At 47.9% G+C, this 21,177-nt stretch overlaps 2 protein-coding genes and 1 pseudogene across 3 annotated transcripts; 1 reads left to right on the top strand and 2 right to left on the bottom strand.

Annotated features, from left to right (window-relative positions):
- Positions 1-11,860: 11,860 nt before the first annotated feature.
- Positions 11,861-13,526, bottom strand: LOC125555626 (annotated as a pseudogene).
- A 1,138-nt stretch (positions 13,527-14,664) lies between these two features.
- On the top strand, positions 14,665-17,861 carry LOC125507848 (cysteine-rich receptor-like protein kinase 10). The gene is made up of 2 exons (XM_048672369.1): positions 14,665-17,073; positions 17,172-17,861. Exon 1 carries the CDS (start codon positions 14,765-14,767, stop codon positions 17,018-17,020), a length of 2,256 nt encoding a protein of 751 aa, XP_048528326.1. The 5' UTR covers positions 14,665-14,764; the 3' UTR covers positions 17,021-17,073; positions 17,172-17,861.
- Positions 17,325-19,100, bottom strand: LOC125507850. 2 transcript variants are annotated; one of them, XM_048672372.1, is made up of 2 exons: positions 18,989-19,094; positions 17,325-17,806 (listed from the first exon to the last, which is right to left on the bottom strand). In XM_048672372.1, the coding sequence occupies exons 1-2, from the start codon at positions 19,035-19,037 to the stop codon at positions 17,325-17,327; spliced, it is 531 nt and encodes a 176-aa protein (XP_048528329.1). In that variant the 5' UTR covers positions 19,038-19,094. The 2 variants fall into 2 exon arrangements, 1 of the variants encoding a protein (XP_048528329.1); XR_007283063.1 differs by having other exon boundaries at positions 17,720-17,855; positions 18,989-19,100.
- Positions 19,101-21,177: the final 2,077 nt, after the last annotated feature.

Below are 21,177 nucleotides of genomic sequence, written 5' to 3' on the forward strand. Positions count from 1 at the left end.
TGCCTAAAATGTAGACATTGAAAAATATTAACAAGGAAAAATATAAAAAAATAAAGGGAAAATAATAAATAGGACGTTTGTTATTTCCCACAACTGGGAAGACTTTATAGAGTCTTCCTAAACCGCGCTTCAGGTGCCCCTTTGCAGAACTGGCACACACTCAGCTCGCCGCTTCCTTCGCTGCTCGTTTACGGCTGAGCAGTCAACTGTTGACTTTCGAATAAAAGGTAGATCTCAATAAGAATCATAAATTCGAAAACAGTTCATGAATTTTAAAATTAAGCACAAAATTAAATAAAAATGTGAGTTTGAAAAGGTTCGCAGATTTGAAAAAACGTTATAAAAATTAAGAAAAGTTCATGAGTTCAAAAAATTACACAAGTTTGAAAAAGTACACAAAAATAAAAAAACTAATTAGAGAATAGTTCACTAAAAAAATCAATATTTTAAAGACGTTCATGAATTTAAAAAATCACTAAAAAATGGAAAAACTAAATAAAGTTCACAGGTTTGAAATTTTTTCATGTAATTTGAATATAGTTCACTACAAAAAGTTAGGAAAAAGTGGAAAAAGTTCACAGATTTACTGAAATTTCATGAAAATTTAAAAAATATTTGCGAAGTTGAAAAAAGTTCACAAATTTGAGAATAGTTTACGAATTTGTGAAAAAATCAAAATGCTGGAAAAATCATTTTTTCAAAAGTCACACATTTGAAAAAAAAGGAGAGAGAAAAAAACCATTTAGAAAAACCAAAAACAAAAAGAAAAAAAGGTCAAAATATTTCAGAAACTTTCCAAAACCAGGCTGGAAAAGCTTCCGAAAAACTAGGATGAACTTCCCGCTCGGTATGGTTAACGCTATAACCGACGCTCGAAGCGTTGAATAGGAATCGACGGCTTTAGAACCATTCTTTTTGATTGGGTACTTCCTATTTGCTACTCGCCGTGGAAGATTGTTGACCGTAGAGGAGCGACACGAGGAGCAATTTTTTTAACACAGTGCAAACCCAAACGCACATATCGTACGCATATACATTCACCCATATGAATGCATACACGAACACCCTATCCCCGTGAGCACCTCTGAGAGACTACGTCGGCATATTATCTTGAAATTGACGAAATCACCACAGACGCCTTCGTAGTTGACGGGAACGTCCCATCCCACTAAACGACATCGCTAGAAGGTCTGAAATAAATTTAGGAAAATGCCAGCATCAGCATGACTTGAACTTTGGTGGGCTGGAAAATCAATTGGGGCGGACCATTTAGCTAGCGGTATACTTCAGTTTTTGGGAACGTCATACTTGTGGGTTTTCAACTTTTAGGAACCTTCTAGAAGGTTTTTGTGTAGTTTTAGTTTTTAGTTTTCTATGTTCTTTTTCTTTTGCTTTTTTCAACGGTTCTTTTTCTACTAGATACAAACTGCAGTAAATTTGCCCAGGCGCACAAGAGTAGTGTGATTTGGCCGACCCACTTTGTGCTCAACGTTGTGTGACTGCCGCAACCGTTTGTGCTATGTTTTTCTTGATTAATTACTATTAGTTCATTTTTTAATTTTCATTTGGAAAAAGACATGAATAAATATTTATATTTAGAAAGCTAAGTATTTTCTAAAAAGGGAGCACTTTTAGCTTGACTGGACATTTTTTTATTATAATGCACATATTTTAAACTTTTCTGAACATGTATAAAAATTCTGGACATTTTCAGAAAAATGTGCACATTATTTAAATTTTTTGGATATTTGTAAAATTTATGAACATTTTATTAAAACATCTGAACATAATCTGAATTTAAAACCAGAAAAGAGGAAAATGAAACAACGTAGTAGGACAGAGAAATATATGGAAAAACAATATAAATCAAAAGAAAAATAAAAAACTTAACCTGAGCCTTCTAGAAAGTTCTTAAAACCAGGATAACCAGAGCTACACCATTCAAAAAAAAGGGAATGTACCGCTAGCAAAATGGGTCAGCCTAGTTGTTCTTCTGCGTTGGTTGAGAGTGTGTCACAACGAGCGGCAAATAAGAAATTCCCAATAGCCCCCCCCCCCCACCCCACCCCCCCACACACACGCACATATGTTGCGGGAGTTAAGCAATTATTGTGTGAAGAGCTTCAAACATGAGCAACACTTTTTTCTTCCTAATTTTTGTGTGCCTTCTTTGTTTTCCTTTTTTAGTTTTCTTTACTGCTTTTTGTATTCTTTTAGGTTTCTCCTTCTTTTGTCTACTTTCTTTCTTTCCACCTTTTTGGAGAAAATATGTAAATATGTTTTTAAAATTATATGAAATATGTATTCTAACACACATAAACATATATTGAATCAACATGAATAACTGATCTCATATGTGTGAAGTTTTTTATAAGGATATTTGTTTAGTACATAGGCAACAATTTTTAAATATGAAGTGGACATATTTTTTTAGATATTAATGGTAATTATTAGATTGTGTCCATTATTTTCATATATAATTTGTGTCTGTTATTTAAAGATATAATTTTACAATATTTTATATAATCATTGAAGGGAAAAATGCTTTTCAGGTTCCTTTTACAAAATAAATAAACAATATACTCTAATGGACACAAATTATCTTTTCCAAAATACAACTGCCCTCGAAAGAATACGGGAAAAGCTTACACTCATCTAGTTGATAACAAGGGCTCATCCGCCGCCTCGCGCAGTCGACACCGAAAAGGCTATAGTTTTGATCGGAAGACAGACGAAGCCATTTCTAGAAGGAGATGTTTTTATGAGGAATAGCACATTATGAAGAAGTAAACATGTAAAACTCATTGTAAGTTGTAACAATGAAGTGCATTGAAATTCAGTTTTCATTTTTACCGAGCTAGAATTGAGTGTTCAGTATAAATATAATTTCAGTTTGATTATTTGCTTCATCGATTAAGATACAAATAATAATTTATTGTTGTCCATATGAGTCATATTAGCTGGACCGCCGCCGCCGCGCTGCTCCAGTTTATGCAAATTTTCATAATGATAAATGGTTTAAAGAGCCATTTGAACATTGGAAGGGATCCGTTTTACATATGTTTTTGCAGCCCGTGGCCATAAACTATTTTAAGACATGTTTTCTGTAGGAAACTATTCTAACACATGTCTTTTATATTAGGTCATCGATATCATTTTATGAGATAGATAATTCAAAGATTTTTTTTGAACCTTGGGAGTGTCTTGTTCTTATAATTATTGACACATTTTATCTTTAATCACGTATGTCAATGTTTCGCTCATCTTCTCAATAAGATAGTCGAATCTGATCTGTTCGGTGTGTAACCAGATCAACACTAAAGTATTATACAATATTTTGTCACTCTCCAGTCTCCACCCCCCGAAGCAACGCCAACATCGCACCCTCCCTCCGCCTACCACTGCTCAATGCTCATGCACAGGCGAATGGGCTCTGCCGCGACCATCGTGTTGCCCATCTCCCTGCCTTGGGTTCGACGACAACAACGACGACAATGAGTACGACCTGTACGTGATCAACCAAGATGAGAGAGCGAAAGAGAGATGTGAAGAATGTTCCAAGGGAAGCACGTGTCCCACAAAAAAAGATCCACTTCATTCCTTTGGCGTTAAGGTGTAGTTTTTGAGTGCACTCCAAACACTAAAGCTAATTAAAAGGTTGTATCTAGATATTTAACTTGACCATCCACATAATGTCCTCTTCATTAACTTGCTTGACCATTGGAAGTACCCCCGCTGTGAAATTTTATAGGGCCTTTTAGGCCACTATGAAAGGTCCTATAAAAGTTTACAGAGAGAGTATTAAGTAAACCTCGAGCCATAGCTCCTATAATTTTAGGGCTCACTCGGTTTAGCAAACTTCCAAATCAAATAAACAAGAAATATGAAGGATTTCTAAGCCCTATCTATTTCAATCCTTAAGATTTTTTCATGAGGTATCACCCAATGCTAAGAATTCTTAGGAATTTTTCATGTAGAAGGAGCCGGGGTATTTTTAGTCCCACAGCAACGCACATACATATTTGCTAGTGCATATAAATAACGGGAAATAGAAAGGAAAAAAGGATGACAAATTGAAGGAAAGTGAGGCATACGCAAACCTGGTCACATGGGCCGGCCTTGTCGTGCAGCTCGAAGGCCTGGCCATGGGGATCGACCCGGCACAACACGGCTGCAAGCCGACCCGCTTTGGCTTTGTGGCCGTTTCAGTCTAAAAAATTGAAGAAAACCTACAGAGAATCCAAAACGTCAAGAAAACATACAGGGCAATCTAATCCTTTAAAAAAAATTATAAGTAGCATAGAACAAAGTTTAGTTACAAGCCGGGCTGTGCTGGCCCGCAATTAAAAGGTCCATGCCCTGCCCGGCCTTAAGGCCTTGTTCCGTGGCGGGCCGAAGGCCGACTTAGCCCTTTTTTGAATTTTTTTTTTGAAATTACTTAGCCCTTTTAATCGTGTGCCATGCCGGGCCAAAATTCCGTGCGCGCGGGCCGGCCGCGCGGCAAGGCCCATATGTCCAGGTTTGGGCATCCCTACGGTGTGCCTTCCTCCAGCCGCGTCCCGTCCCGTTCGCCGCCCCGCCATCGCTGCAAACCTGCAACCATGTGACGGGAGGTGGGAAGACGACGACGCCATTACGCGCCGCCCTCGACCGGAAAGAGGGCCGGGGACGATGATTCACGCGAATTCGCTCAGAGCGGCAATGGCGCCGGCGGTAAGAGCGTTCTCGTCCGTCGGCGGCCGCCCCCGTGCCCCCTGCCGGCCGCGGCGGCTCCATTGCGCAGGGCGCTTCGCGGGGCATCGGGCTCGAATTCGTGAGTAACACAACCCCAGTTCGTCTCCTACTTCTCCTTCCTCCTCCTATTCCCCTTCCCTCCACTCCTCCGAATTTCCGATTCGCTGATCCCATCTCCCGCCTCTTGGTTTCATGCCTGCAGGTGAGGCAGCTGCGGAGGAGGAGCAACCAGGGCCGCGTCGCGACCACGTGCCGCGGCCTCGACTCCGCCGTGGAGCTCCAGGAGCTGAGGCGGGAGCACGCGCGGCGACTCACCGTGCTGCCGCTGGACGTCACCGACGAGAGCACCATAGATGTAATGGACGGAAATCTCTCCTGCCTATGTTCCCAACAATTTTAGAGCATCTCAAGCCGCGCCTTCAACAGGCCCTTTTCAGACGTTTTTGCTGTGACGGAGTCAAAAAAACGGCCCAGTCATGCCCTTAGAAGCCCGTTTTTCGTTGGCTCAAGCCGAAACGGGTGCCGATGGACCAAGGTCGAAGTGAAAAGGGCGCGTGAGTCCGCCTTGTCGGTGAGTCGAGCGCCACTCCTCGCCGTTTCTTCCCGCTTTTCCACCACTTCCCTCCCATTCTCTCCATTCCTCCCGCTCGCCTCTCAGCCGTCCGCCATGCCACCGAAGAAGTACGTCGCTCCCTGCGCCGCGACAGCCTCCATCGCCCAGCCGAAGCAGAGGAAGCCGAGGGCGCCGCCGTCCAAGCCATCAGGCATGACAAATGCCGAGTGGAGGGCGAAAGTTCAGCGACGGGAGGCTGTCACCGCCGACCGGCGGAACAGGGCAATCGCCAAGAAGCCCCGTGACAACGCGGCGCGTGCGACTGCGGCTTCGGCGGACCAAGCCGAGGCCGGGGTGACTTGCATGGGGATGATGAATCCACCCGGCAGCCACGCCCAGTACGCGCCCTGGGGCCAGCAAGGCGTCGGCTCTCCGTCGCCACAACCACGGGGATGCGCCCTTCGCCGGGCTACACCGACGGGGACGCGCACGGTGGGTTCAACCCCAATGTCACCTTCCCCCATGGACACTTGGCCGAGCGCACGCCCTCGTCCGCCTTCGCCGGCGTGCAGTACCCTCCATACAACTACTCGCCGCCCGCCTACGCGTCCTCCCCGACGCCCCTCTTCGTCGTGGCGCGCTGCCCTTCTCGCACCTCGGCGACACCGACGAGACCAAGGCCGACATGGATGACATCATCGCGACAGGCTCGGCCGTGGCCGCCGTGTCTCCCGGGTTCGTCACCCCGGACGACATGGTGGATCTCAGCGGCGGCATGGACGGCGAGTTCGGCTACGTCTACGGCGAGGAGGAGCAGGAGAGGACGAAGAGGAGGAGGAGGAGGAGGAGCCGGCGACTGTTCCGGCGAGGAGGCACAAGAAGAAGAAGCGGGCGGCCAGGTCCGGCGAGCAGCGCATCAAGTGGGCGTCCAAGGAGAAGGAATGCCTCGCCGAAGTATGGAAAGTCGTCTGCCTCGACCTGACCACCGGCATGAACCAGAGCATCGAAACGTACTGGGAGCACATCAAGGCCGAGTTCGACGAGCGCAAGCTCGTCGACCCCTACTTTATAGGCGTCTACATGCAGCGCGGGGCGAAGGTGATGGCGAACCATTGGGGGCGTATCGAAGGGGCGTGCAACAAAGAAAAAAGTCCATTTTACTCCCCTGAAGAAAATGGGTTGTTCGCATAACCCCTTGAAAAAAAAATTGGTTCACTTAACCCCCTGATCTATCCAATACCGTTCAGAAATAGTCTTGGGCGGATTTTCTCGGGTGGTTTGCTGAGGTGGACATTGTCAAAGTGGTTTGTTGACCAACGGGGCCCTGTGGTTAGGTGAAGAGCGCAACCGGTTCATGCCGATGGTGCTGCCGTTCTTCGTCTGCGCGGCTAGCGCCTCGCCCTCATGCTGAAATCTTGTCCAAGATGTTCGCCCCGCTCAGCTATACATTCCTGGAAAATGAATTTCTTCGGGTCGCTGCAAATCACCGTCACCCATGTCTTCTTCCTTGCCTCTAGCATCGACCACTGCCACCTCGATCTCTTCGTCCGGTAACCCCCGATTCTCCTCCTCTTCTTCCCGAGCACCATCATGCTCCCCTGAAGCTAATCATCCCCTCCATCTGGAGCAGCGCGTCCCCAAGGAACTCTTCCTGCATGGCCAAGCTCTGGCGGCCACTGTAGTTATTTGTCCGCGCGGCCAGCGCCTCCTCCTCGATGTGAAACCTTGTCCGAGAGCTTCGCCTTGATCCACTACACATTCCTGCCAAAGGAATTAGTTTGAGTCGCTGTAAATCGCCTTTACCCATGTCTTCTTCCCCGCCCCCGACATCAAGCGCCGCTTCCTTGATCTCATGCTCTAGTGACCCCTCCTTCTCCTCTTCTGGTTCCCAGGCACCATGGCTCTCCCCTAAAGTTGACGGGCTAGTCCATTTGGAGCCACACGCCCCCGAGGACCTCTCGCTGCATGACCATGCTCCGCCGCCTGCTGCTGCCGTCGAACACGACAACTAGTGCACCGGCCTGCTCCGATGCCCCGCCGTCCCTGCCGTCCAGCCATCTCCCCATCCCCACCTTGGCCTCTGCTGATGTCGCCATGCCCCATCATCAACCGACGCCGCCGACTGCCCTGCCCTATCCTGCCGTGGCCCCTGTTGTTCCCAGACTTCATGAACCGGATGGGAGGACGCGTCGCATCACAGGGGTCACTCCGACGGTCGTAGCTCCGCCGGGGGTGGCCTGTGCCACCGAGGCAAGCGCTCGAGCTCCTCTCTGTCCCGCGGGCGAGCGACAGATGAAGGAGACAAACCTACTAGGTGGGCCCACCTCCTCTAGGCCCCACCCGTCAATCTCAGCCGCATCTGACCAAGGGAGGCCCACCCGCAGGTCAAAACCACAGTTGACCAATGCCACATCAGCAGCAAGTGGTAATAAACCAGCCAGGGGGGTCTTTCATCCGGTATGGGTTTGTTTAGGGGGTGAAAGGAACAGAAAAATAGATGAGGGGGTAATGTGAACCACCAACTTTATTCAGGGTAGTAAAATGGACTTTTTTCTGCAACAAATGGCATGGGATCGTCGAGTAGGTCGCGGCTCACCCGGAGAGCGGCGCCAGCGTTGAGGATCAGGTATGGCACGCCGGTCTCCCGCCTCTCTTCGCCGTGTGTGCCGGCCAACTGTTTGTTCCTCCGCGCAGTTGCTGTGCATGTTCGCCATGTATCGGCAGGGCAACAACGACGCCGAATTCAAGTACCTCCACGTTTACAATCGCATTGACAAGTACGAGAAGTGGGCAGATGTCCGGCGCACCCTCGACAAGGCGAAAGAGACCTACAAGCTGGACGCGCCGACTCTGGGCGCGTCAGAAGGGCGGCCGGACGGCAACAAATGTGCCAAGAAGGGGAAACACGCCGACGTGGCCGCACCTCGTGTGCAGGAGTCCATCGAGCACTGCCACGCCGACGCACAGGCCCGGGCCGCCCTTCATGAAGAGAAGACCGAGGCGCGGTGGTCGGCGTTGATGTCGAGCAGCGCCGTCAAGCTCGACCTACTTCGGACCAACGTCGCCGCCAAGAAGAGAAACACCGACCTGGCTTTCCTACTGGGGGGGGGGACATACTCCAGAGCAACGACGAGGCGGTCAAGGCGTGGTACTTGGCAGAGCGTGGCCTCATTCTGAACCAGTTTCCCTCGATGCCGCCGCCCACGCGGATGCCCACGCCGCCGCCGCCGCCCAACCCGAGCGATGATGCCGCCGAGACTCCCCGCAGCATAGAAGCCACGCCGACGCCGGAGGCCGACCTCGCCGTTTGATGCGCACGCGCATCCTTTCTGCTTTTTGTACGCCGAACTTGTGGCCACTTGATCGCCGGATTTGTGACGTCTATTTTATGAGCGGGAATGAGACGACATTTGAATTTGCCGCGGCTGAGGGACGGCGTCTGGGGACGTGGCTGGGAACTAGGTTGCTCCCAGGGGCCAATCTAGCGTCGGTTCGCCTTCAGGCCGCTTTTTTTCGGCTGGAGATGCTCTTACAAGCTGATGAAGTGACACACTACCGGGGAATGTTTTGTTGTTTCGGTAGTAGGCCGACGCGGACACAATTGGAGAGACCCACGGACCTCTCTACCTCCTTTGGATCCGAAATGTTATACAACCATGTCTGCCCTTCACAATTTTTCCATCTGTTCTTCTCATTTGAGCACTGGTTTCCAGTTTGCATTCGGTGGGTTATGGGATTATCATGGCTTATCTGAAATCAGGTTGCTCCGATCTCTTGCTGCAGAGACCTCATTGAGCAAAGTTCAAAAGCCATCCCTGCTTCTGGCATATGAAGTCAATGCTGTCGGTCTTATTCTAGTCATCAAGGTAGAGACTGCTGCCTTCCTTTCTGCTCCCAATTGTGTCGGCATTCCTCCAGTCTCTGGGGTGTGCTTACTCCAATGTCTGAAAGTATCTTGTATTGTACTCTGATGACTGAATTGATATTTTGTTTTGTTAGCACATGCGTCCATTTCTGAAGATTGGAGCAACCTTGGAAACAGGGAAGGGTTGCTCGTCGGTTGCAGATATGAGCGCCAGCCAGAGTAGGCTTGACAGGAGACGATGGTCTGGGAGGCTGACATTTGTACAAGGCTTCTAAAACAGCACCGAATCAATGTATGTGAACAGTAAGATTCATGTCCCATCCAGATTTTACCAGCCCTCTGTTTATACTAATCTTGTTATCATTATAGTCTTCTCTCATCTGATGTTTTGTGTATTCTATCCAAAACAAACTAGTCATCGCACAATTATGCACCTTTCTTTTTCTAGGCTTCTAAATTGCATGCATTGGTGATGTTTTGCAGTGATAAAGACTGCATCAGTAGAGTTGGGCAAGAAGGACAACATCGCCTGCATTTTGCTACATCCAGCAACAGTTGACACCGACCTCTCACGGCCATTCCAAAGAAAGGTGGCCAAGGATAAGCTCTTTAGTGAGTTCTCTGTACAGAAGCTACTGTCCATCATCAACAATGCCAACCGATAACGGGAAGTTCTTCGCCTGGGATGGTCAAGAAATCCCATGGTGACCACTGTTTTCAATCAGTGATTGTCGCCCCTTCTATTTTTTTGTGTCTTGTTTTTACCACTCTTCTTTCTTATTTGGAACCGCTTGTGCCTTCTTAGTTTTGAATTAAAAAGCTTTACTCAGTAGCATGGAAACTACGTGATCCGAATATTCTAGGATCTGCTTCATAAGAGGGTCACATCACCTCCTTGTATCATTCAGCCGTGTACTTTGTTCGGTGCTTTATTTATAAAGCGGGTCAAAAGCCTGTTTTGAGGTTAAGTCTCCACCAAATATCTTGCCCAATGTATCTGGATTTTGCATAGACTACTGCAAGTAAACGTAAGCAAGTATCAGCGTCATTTAAACCATGTTAAATGAACCCCGAATGAAAGTCCACAATGGTTTTCTTAACGTGTTTGCAATTTTTTGTAATGACATGCAAGTTTGCAGGAGAAATACGAGATGTACATAGTTACATACATGAATTTTATCATTGGATGTCGACACGGTATCTATCATGTGTTATTAAATAAAATTGTTGTGATTTTTATTGTTTTTAAATGGATATTCCTGAACCTGGGTGTAGCTGCAATGCCCCTTGGACAGCCTGCACTCAAAGCACAGCCCGGCGCTTGCGTTCGAGTGGCAGCAAGAAGAAAACGCAAGAGCAGAGGCATGGAGCCCGCATCAGTCAAATCAATTGATCAAGGAGTAGTACGGTAGTATGATGTGGATGAAATTTTTTTGAAGTTGGGGAGTGACTGGTGCTTTTTCTACTGAATGTTGAATTTTTCTGCTTTCATTCAACATAAAATCAATTTCTGTATGGCTTTATGCAGCAGTGTTCACTTCTCCTGAGGGGTTCAAGAAGATGGTAGAGTGGATGGTCAGTCAACTTAACTAGTGGATGCAGAAGAAGTCCAAGTTGAGGACATGAGGGACTGGAGAGAGATGGGAGGATGAAAGTAGGTGAAGATGTTGACTGGTGAGACTCATCATAAGTAGTTCTGTACAATTTACTCACTGAGACCGTTGATAAAAAAATGGAGATGAACAAAGTAACAGCCTTGACACCATCGTTTGGTCAAGAGAATTGCAAAGGGGAATGAGGTATATTAGCAGAGGCGATACACTAGCAGGTCGATCTAATTATTTATGAATTATGACTAATTGCCGTTTACTAATAGCACTGGTCTACTGGTGTCTGACAGGACTGGAAAGGAGAGAATATTTTGCCAATTAGAATCTGGGAAGTTAACAGGATCCGTGAAGTCAATGGATTCGGTCATCGGTCTCTTTGACAGCTCAAGTAGAAGAATTTTCAGGCGCAGAAACAAATTTGTGTGTAGCACATTGGACTACTAGCTATGCCAGAATCCACAACGAGATCACCAGCACGTTTACCACTAACGAAGTCAGGGACATGGGCAGTCAGGACGCGCATGTCTGGCGTATCTCACACTTCATGCAGGTATGAATTTTCTCCAGCATTAGATTTCTAAATCAGCGTTACATAGACAACAGATGTGCATGTCCCGTTAACTAGATTCATTCCCTAGATCTGTTGACCAAAAATTCCTGACTTGGGTAACGACCAGCTACGTTGAAGTATTCCTACTGCATCACGCCGGTTTATCTCTAGTCATCTCCACTACCTTTCACTGCAATGTCCCCATAATTTGAAATCTCACTGATATGATAACTCGAAGTCGAGTTTCAGGCGATTCTGGCCTGGGTGATCACAGACTCACAGCCCTTGTAGTCCAGTTCCGTTTCTTCTTTTAATCATGCTCAAAGCCATTGATAAATGTTAGTACCAGAAAATTCCTGAAACAGTCCTAAAGGCACAGATCAGCAATGCAGTAGTAATCTAATCAAGTCTGTGTCGAGCTCGTGGCGGCCTCGAACCTAAAATTCAAAAGTTCACTGATAACTCAAATTCGAGTTTCAGGCGATTTTATGGCCTGAGTGGCCAGTCCTTATAGTCCAGTTCCGTTTTCTAATTTTAAACAACGCTACTAGTACAAAATAATAATTCTTGAAACAGTTCTGAAGGCCCATATAAGTGATACAGTAGTAATCTAATGATAATCAAGTCTGTGCAGAGTTCGTGGTGGCCTCGATGCTGCCGGTGCCGCTGCTGGCATCTGAAGTACCAAAAGAATCTTCAGCTGATGGCTGTGGCATGTAGGTTGCGACCGGCATTTTCGCCGGGAGGCTTGGCAACGGCATCTCAAACCGCAGCACGCTGACAGCCTGCCTGATGGATGGCCTCAAGCTGCGGTCAGGGTGCCCGCACCAGAGCCCGACCACCATGACACGCTCCATCTCCTGCCCGTCAAACTCCCCATCCAACCGCTCATCGGCAACCTCAAGGATGGTTCCTTTGCCATAGGACTCCCAGACCCACTGCAGCAAGTGGACAACGGAGTCGTCGTCGTCTTCTTGGACTACCGCCGGCCGTCGGCCACATGCAATCTCGAGCAGGACGACGCCAAAGCTATAGACGTCCGACTCCACGCTGGCAGTGGCAGTCAAGAGTCAAGACGCACTTTGGGTCCATATAGCCGAGGGTCCCGGCCGCTCCTGTCGTGCACGAGCCCCTGCCATTGCCGACGATCCTGGCAAGGCCAAAGTCGCCGAGCTTGGCATTGAAGGACGCGTCCAGCATCACGTTGCTTGGCTTGATGTCCCTGTGCAGGATGTGCTGCTCTGTCTCCTCGTGCAGGTACAACAGCGCAGAGCCAAGCCCGAGCACGATCCTCTAGAGTCGACCTGCAGGCATGCAAGCTTGAGTATTCTATAGTCTCACCTAAATAGCTTGGCGTAATCATGGTCATAGCTGTTTCCTGTGTGAAATTGTTATCCGCTCACAATTCCACACAACATACGAGCCGGAAGCATAAAGTGTAAAGCCGGATCTGGCTGATGATCCTCACCTCGGAGACGAACTCCTTCCAGCCCTGCCGGGAGCTCTTGGACACTTTCTTCACGGCGATGTCGAGGTTCATGTCATGGAGGAACCCACGGTACACAGATCCAAAGCCTCCTTCTCCTAGCTTATTACTGTCGGACAAACAATCGGTGGCGGCCGCGAGCTCACCATATGAGAATCGCACGGGCCCGGTGCCTTGCTCGAGCTCGTCTTGATCTACGCTTCTGCCATGGAAGTAGACCGCCTCTTTCAGTGGTTGTTCCAGCTCTGATCTCATTGTCACCGCAGACCTCCTTCGCCGCTGGTGCGACAAGAACCAAACCGACAGACTGATCAGGCAGAGCATGAGCGCCACGGCACCAGCGACAAGGCCCGCAACGACAACCGCTTTTACCCTTTTGCGGTGCGCCACGGCACCAGTGACAGCCGCTTTGTGGATCGTGTACGTGTAGTACGCGAGATGGCAGCTGTACCCTGTGACTGATCCTTCGACGCTGTTGTTGGACAGCAATTGTGGCAGCTGATCGGTGTAGTAGGAGAGGCAGCGCGTGCACTCGCTCGGCGGCAGGTCCCTGGTGCACTGTGCCACCCCAGACATAGCTACTAGAGGGTCTTTCTCATTGTACGTCTGTGCCAACGGTGACCCAGTCTGTTGATTTTTCTCTTGGTTGCTACCAGAATTACAATTTTGTCATTATCAGAATTCAAAGTTGATTGCCGCTACAGTGGATTATTCGTAGAATGAGCCATATGGACACAAGGTATCATTCAAGGCACGGCCAAATTTCCACAAGTCATGCCAAAATAATAACTACACATCTCTGTCAAAATACATAGTACTACCTCCGTAAACTAATATAAGAGTGTTTAGAATACTAAAATAGTGATCTAAACGCTCTTATATTAGTTTACAGAGGGAGTATTTCTCAATAAGGAAAAAGATCGTCATAAATCAGCGGAGATTTCCTTTTCATCAGTATGTAGCTAAAACTGAATCATTTGTTCAAGTGCCTCATTGCAGGATAAATCCCTGCACACACAGGCGAAGAAACTGTTCCGTAAAAAACCTTGAAAGTCTAAGTGAGTTCAAGCGATAGTGCGAGACCATTTTTTAACAGGCAGGAGTTCTGCTTTCACTTATATAAGATGGTTTGGCAGTTCAAATTTAACCGCCAAAACGTCTTATATAAGTGAACAGAGGCAGTAGGAGAGAACGTAGGCCCAAACCAAAAAGAATGAGGCATGTCAGACTAAGGTATACGTTTTAAGTGTTTACTCTGCTCTGGAGCTGAGTTAAAAAAAAATCACGAATGTATACTAGTACAATGCAGAACCACTTAGCTAATGACATTTTTTTTTTGACGTGAACAGCAGGAGCTCTGCTTTTGCATTAAAGAAGAATAGAGGTTTTACACGGTTCGGACAAATCCGGACCAAGAGTCCGGTCTTTCGTTAATATCTGCATGCAACTGTTGATCATGTACGATCTTTTCTCATGATCTGTGGGCACCTGCCCATTGGCTCATTTGATCCACTTCAGCACTTGAGAGCCAGTCTATATGAATTCTGGTAGTGACAGTATGTCGTCATGCGAAGTCCAAGCCACTCCTTCTCCCTGCCTGCCTTGGTCTGAATTTTCTGAAAAGGACATAGGGCAACTATTCATGAAATGAAAGACCGCCTTCTACTTGTAGCTGAGAAAATTCTGCGTAAATTTGTGGCTACAAGACCCGCCTACAAGACTGACTTCGTCAATGCCGTGTAATCACGAGCTGTTGGAATATTGGTGGAATACTGAAATCACCTGACGTGTAAACCACCTAACGTGTAAGCAGGTATCCAGTTCCTGAAAATGTGTGGAGTACCACGAGCTGGTGGAATATTGCTACCAGTGGAGACTAGAGTGGACCACTCACCAATATATCAAAGGGTATTTCGTGTGATTGTGTCGCTCACCACTCACCAAGGTCACCACCGCCTGCCCGGCCATGGCTTCACCTCCATGGGTTCGCCTTGTGCTGATACTCCTAGCAGGCGTTGCCGCATGCCACGCCCGCCCACTTTTTGACGGCGACGGCGATGCCGTCATCGATGAGACACCCCAGCCCTTGCGGCCATCCGTGATCTCATGCTCAACTGCGAGCAACTACACCGAAGGAAGCAAGTACCATGTGAACCTCGACAGGCTCTTGTCGGCCATCCCCGTGGCCGCCGACTCCAGCGGCTTCTTCAACGGCACATTCGGCGCGGCGGGCGACGAGGTCTTTGGCATGTTCATGTGCTACGCTGGCGACACCGACTCTGAGTGCCAGGACTGCCTCATCCGTGCCCCTGAAGGTATCATGAAGGTGTGTCCTCACAGCCGGACGGTTCGCGCGGTCTACAACGCCTGCACCATCCAATACTCCGACAAGTCCTCCTTCTCTGTTGCTGACCTCTCTGTGGTTGACAAGGTCGACCTTTCCGTCGCGCCCAAGCTGGAACAAACCCCTTACCCAACTTGGAACAACAGAAACCATGGCCATTGGTACCAAGGAGTCGTACTCGCAGGGTACATCCTGGACACTGCCGGTGTGAGCCACACAAGGTTTAAGTTGATTCATCGGCTCATGGTGAAGGCTTGCCAAAGGCCTGAGCGGATCGCTGAGGGCACAGAGGGGTTCACCGATGCGGAGTGGGTGCAGGCAGTGGTGCAGTGCACGAGGGATCTGCCAGCGAGTGAGTGCACCCGCTGCCTCTCCTACTACACCGATCAGCTGCCGCGATGGTTCCCGAACAACAGCGGTGGCACCATCAAAGGGTCGAGTTGCTACCTGCGCTACGCCATCCTCGCTGATGCTGACAAGCCGCGCCCTCGCACGGTGCGGCTGGAGACGTACCGGTATAGCGAGGAATATGAGAAGGAGGAGAATGAGCATCAGAGGAATATGGATACAGCGCGCAGAAAGCACCGACGAAAGGTTGTCATCATCGCCAGCCTTATCACCATCTCCGTGGCGCTTGTTGTCTGCCTGATCGGCCTGTTGGTTCGATTCGTGTTGTACCCATGGCGAACATGGGTGGCAGCGGCCAGGGTTGCCATGAGATCCATGTTGTACCGGTGGCGAACATGGGTGGCAGCGGCCAGGGTTGCCATGAGATCATTCATGGAAAGACCTCCTAAAGTGGCGGCCTACTTCCACCGCAGAAGTGCACGCCAAGACGAACTCGAGCAAGGGACTGGGCTGAGACGATTCAGGTATGCCGAGCTCGCTGCCGCCACCGACGGCTTCTCTGGCAGGAACAAGCTGGGAGAAGGAGGCTTCGGTTCCGTGTACCGAGGGTTCCTCCACGACATGAACCTTCACATTGCCGTGAAGAAAGTGTCTAAGAGCTCTCGTCAGGGCTGGAAGGAGTTTGTCTCCGAGGTGAAGATCATTAGCCGTCTCCGGCACCGGAACCTCGTACCGCTTGTTGGATGGTTCTATGGCGGTGACGATGATGGTCTTTTGCTCGTGTATGAACTGATGCCCAATGGTAGCCTGGACGCACACCTTTACAAGCTGGACCAGCTGCTGCCATGGGCAGTCAGGTATCAGGTCGCGCTTGGTGTGGGCTCAGCGCTGATGTACCTGCACCAGGACACGGAGGAGCGCGTTGTGCATAGGGACATCAAGCCGAGCAACATCATGCTGGATGCGTCCTTCAATGCCAAGCTTGGTGACTTTGGGCTTGCGAGGTTTATCTGTGATGGCCGGGGCTCGTTGACGACCGGCGCAGCCGGGACGCTCGGCTACATGGACCCAAAATGCGTGTTTGCGGGCAAAGCCAGTGTGGAATCTGACATCTACAGCTTCGGTGTCGTCCTGCTCGAGATGGCCTGTGGTCGGACGCCAGCGGTGGCTGTAGACGGCGATGACGGAGCCGTCATCCACCTGTTGCAGTGGGTATGGGAGTCGCACGGCAGAGGGGCCATTCTTGAGGCAGCTGACCCGCGGCTGGACGGCAAGTTCGACGAGAAAGAGATGGAGTGTGTCATGGTGGTCGGGCTCTGGTGCGGACACCCCGACCCTGCCTTGAGGCCGTCCATCAGGCAGGCCGTCAGCGTGCTGCGGTTGGAGGTGCCGCCGCCGAGTCTCCCGGGGAAGATGCCGGTGGCAACCTACCTGATGCAGCCGCCGGCTGATGATTCTTTTGGTTCCTCGGTGACGAGCGGCAGCGGTGATGCCAGCACTACTAATTCTGCTAGAGATAAAGTCGAGTAGATGATTGGTGCATCCCCGATCTGGGCCTCTGGGACCGTTTCAGAAATTTGCAAGTACTACTACGCCCTCCGTCCGGAAAAAGTTGTCCACAGCGTAGTGTAATGTTAATTTTTCAAAAACACCCTTATAACTTCAAATTTGTTACAAACAGGTCACCATACAGGTCGCGTCTTCTTCCTTCTTCCTCCGCCCGTCGCCGGCGCGCGTCGCCAGGGCCAGTCGTCAGCCAAGACCTGCGCCGCCCAATTGCTTGCTCTGCCGCCGCACTGGACGTGCTCCTCCGCGACCCAGGACCCGCGCCGCCCTACTTGCTCCATTGCCGCACAGGACGTGCTCCTCCGCGGCCCAGGACCCGCGCCGCCCTGCTTGCTCCTCCGCCGCCAAGGACCTGCGCCGCCCTGCTTGCTCCGTCACCGCACAAGACGTGCTCCTCCGCCGCCCAGGACCTGCGTCGACGATATCCCCTCCTTCCTCGCAGGGCCTGCGCCGCCGCCGGCCAGGACCCGCACGCGCCTGGGTCTCGAGCGCCTGGACCACGAGCTCCCGCCGCGCCTAGACCACGAGCTCCCTCAAGCTCATCCTCAAGCTCTTTTGCGATCCTGGACCTCAAGCTGGAGCCCCTTCTGCTGCTTCTCCGCAACTTGCTGCTCCTCCCCTGCTCGTGCTGCCGCCCGGAGATCCCCTTCTCGTCTGCTGCCGCTTGAGGTCCCCTACTCGTGCTGCTGCTGGTGAGAACAAGTACAGGGTTCTGTAATTTGTTCATCTCCAGTGCCTTGCTTGCTTGCTCTGTAATTTAAAACATAATTGATCTGTGTACATTGCTTGCTTGCTTGCTCTGTAATTTGAAAAAATTCAGTTAATATTGATGTTGATTTCTGATGGACCAATCTTTAGTACTGCCAAAAAAATGTTACAGAGGGGCAGAATCATTCATGGCAGTAAAAAATAAGTCATGGGCAGAATCATGAGATGATGAGAAAGGTTATAGAGGTCAGAATCATTGACAAAAGAAGGAAAAAATCATGTACTAAACTACAGCAAATTCAGGCCAGATTTAGCCAAATTGGAAACATTATTTGGAATTCTTCTTCTACTACTCTTGCTAGCAGTGAGCAGTGAGATGGGAAGACAGATTATCTTCTTAGTTGAAAGCATTTTATTCACATAGTCCTAAAATTTATAAGCTGAAAATACAAGCTTCTTCTACTAATTCTTTGAACTTTGATTAGTCCTAGTCTGAACATGTCACAACATTTCTGTCAAAATCTCAGACTTGACAATAAATCTCAGATTATTTAGGAACACACTATTAACTGAATTTACACTAAGATTTCTTGTTAACCTAATTTACACTAAGATTTCTCACTCCATTACATAATTCTGATTGTTAACTGAATTTACAGAATAATAATTTCATTTGCATAATTACAGTGAAGTTTCAGTAACTACAGTAACTGAATTTATAGTAAGATTTCTCACTCCATTACTCTGCTATTAACTGTATTATTCTGCTGTTAACAATCAGAATTGACACTATATTATTCAGTCAAGTTGATGTTCAGATCCTGTCATTTTGTTCCAAAATAACAATCAGAATTGACACTATATTATTCAGTCAAGTTGATGTTCAGATCCTGTCATTTTGTTCCAAAACCTGTCAATTTCTGTCAGGTTTTGATCTGTCAAGTTGATGTTCAGTCAAGTTGATGTCAAACTTGACACATAAATAAAATTTGACATCAATGAAATTTAGACAGTGAATACAGTTTGGACAGTACTCCACTGTCATATTTTCAGTGAGTAAAATTCAGTTTTGACAAATTGAAGCCTACTCTATTCTACAGAAAATGTTGTAGAGGATGTTATTAACTTTTCTGATGTTGTAGAGGGAGTAATAGATATTCATAGTTCTATAACTACTGCCATGGTCTACTAACAGAAGATAATTTCAATATTCAAAATGTGTACCTGCACTAGTTGTCAACAAGAAATACAGTAAAAGTTGAGATGTACTCATGGCCCCTGCTTTTGTTTGCTTTTTAATTCCTGCCCTGGTCCCTGCAAAAAAGAGAGATGTAGTAAGGACCTGTAGTTGCTTATGAACAAGGAGTACTTTTAATATCTACTTTTCTCTTTCTTGGTTTCTTTGCTTTTTGTCTAGGATTCTTCATGGTTTTCTTGTTATGATTATATGCTCACCATTCATCTTTTGTATACTCTTGTTATGAGATCAGATAGGAGCACACAACTATGGATTTGAATTTGATGCCGGAAGAGGAGGACGAAGCTCAAGAAGAAGAACAAGCTCAGCAGGGTGATGCTATTGATTTGAACTTGATGCCGGAAGATGAGGACGAAGCTCAACAAGAAGAACAAGCTCAACAGGGTGACGCTATTGATTTGAACTTGATGCCAGAAGATGAGGATGAAGACATTGAATTGAATTGGTTTCCTGAAGAGGAAGAAGCTCAAGAGGCACAAGAAGATGCAGAATTGGAAGAAGCTCAAGAGGCACAAGAAGATGCAGAATTGGAAGAAGCTCAAGAGGCACAAGGAAGATGCAGAATTGGAAGAAGCTGATGCACATGGCAATCCAAGAGGCAAGGACTTGTGATGCACATGGCAATCCAAGAGGCAAGGACTTGACAGACAAGGAGAGACATGGTGTTTACTTTGCTCTGCGAGTAATCGAGCTTAGAGATGGACAGGTTCACGTGTATGACAAGATGCTCATTGCGACGATGCTGAATGTTCACCTGCGAACAGTTACAAGAATATGGAATCTAGCCAAACGACAACTTGCAGCAGGCCAAGAAGTTGATATTTCAAGCAAGAAGAACAAAAGTGGTAGGAAGAGAAAAGAACTAGATCTGTCGAGAACAGCCACAATCCCCTTGAACAAAAGAAGAACAATCCGGTCTCTAGCAAGGTGTTTAGGTGTGCCCCGATCAACCCTACATGACAGATTTCAATTACAAGAGCTGAAACGCATCACAAGCACCATCAAACCCACCCTCAAGCCACAGAACAAGATAGCGAGACTAAAGTTCTGCCTATCCATGATGGATGAAAGATGGATATGAAGTCCTTGGCCCAGTTTCAAGCCAATGACAAATATGGTCCACATCGACGAGAAATGGTATGACATGACCCGAGTGAAGAGTAGCTACTACGTACTGCCTGGAGAAGAAGAACCAAACCGAACTGTGCACAATACTCATAGCATTGGGAAGGTAATGTTTCTAACAGCTGTAGCCAAACCTCGCTACAATGAAGATGGGGAGATGATATTTGATGGGAAACTTGGCATTTGGCCGTTCGTGGTACAGACCAAGGCACGACGAACAAGCCAGAATAGAGATAGGGGGACAATAGAGTTGAAGCCGGTCAAAGTTACTAGACCTGTGTGCAGAGATTACTTGATCAATAAAGTAATCCCTGCCATTCAAGACAAATGGCCGGACGGTGACGATGACACAACGATCTTTATTCAACAAGATAATGCAACACCACATGTCCTCCCTAATGATGCTGGTTTTCTAGAAGCCATGGCACAGACAGATCTGGATATTCGATTATTGCAACAACCACCAAACAGCCCTGAGCTCAATGTTCTGGATCTTTGTTTCCACTGCTCCCTCCAATCCCTAACCGACTGCAGAGCGCCTATGAATATACAGGAACTGGTACAGGGTGTAGAGGAGGAGTTTGAGAACTACGATCCCCATAAGCTGTTCAAAAGCTTTATGACGTTGCAAGCAGTCATGGTGGAAGTGATGAAAGATCAAGGAGGAAACAACTATAAGCTGCCGCATCTACACAAGGACCGTCTACAAAATGCTGGAGAGGAAATAACCGTTGTATACTGCAGTCCGGAGCTAATTACTGACACGAAGGCCATTATTGAACAAGGAAATGAGTAGATAGAGAAAGCTCAAAAAGAAAGGGAAAGGGAAAAGGAAAAGAAAGGATAGGAGTATGTGATGTGTCATGTGTCATGTGTCATGTGTATGTCTTGTGTCATATGTATGTCTTGTGTCATGTGTATGGCTTTGTGTCATGTGTATGTCTTGTGTCATGTGTATGGCTTTGTGTCATGTGTATGTATTGTGTCACGTGTTCAATGAGAAAGGATAGAAGTATTTAGATTTATTTGA

Source organism: Triticum urartu, chromosome 5 (genome assembly GCF_003073215.2).
Source record: "Triticum urartu cultivar G1812 chromosome 5, Tu2.1, whole genome shotgun sequence".
NCBI classification, from domain to species: Eukaryota; Viridiplantae; Streptophyta; class Magnoliopsida; order Poales; family Poaceae; genus Triticum; species Triticum urartu.

What these genes read in the sequence shown, in the direction of transcription:
- LOC125507848 (XM_048672369.1), top strand. Translation starts at nt 14,765, where the DNA reads ATGGCTTCACCTCCATGGGTTCGCCTTGTGCTGATACTCCTAGCAGGC.
- LOC125507850 (XM_048672372.1), bottom strand. Translation starts at nt 19,037, where the DNA reads ATGAGTACATCTCAACTTTTACTGTATTTCTTGTTGACAACTAGTGCA. An exon ending in CTTGTTGACAACTAGTGCAG is followed by an intron (nt 17,807 to 18,988) that starts GTACACATTTTG and finishes TTTAAATTACAG; the next exon opens with AGCAAGCAAGCAAGGCACTG.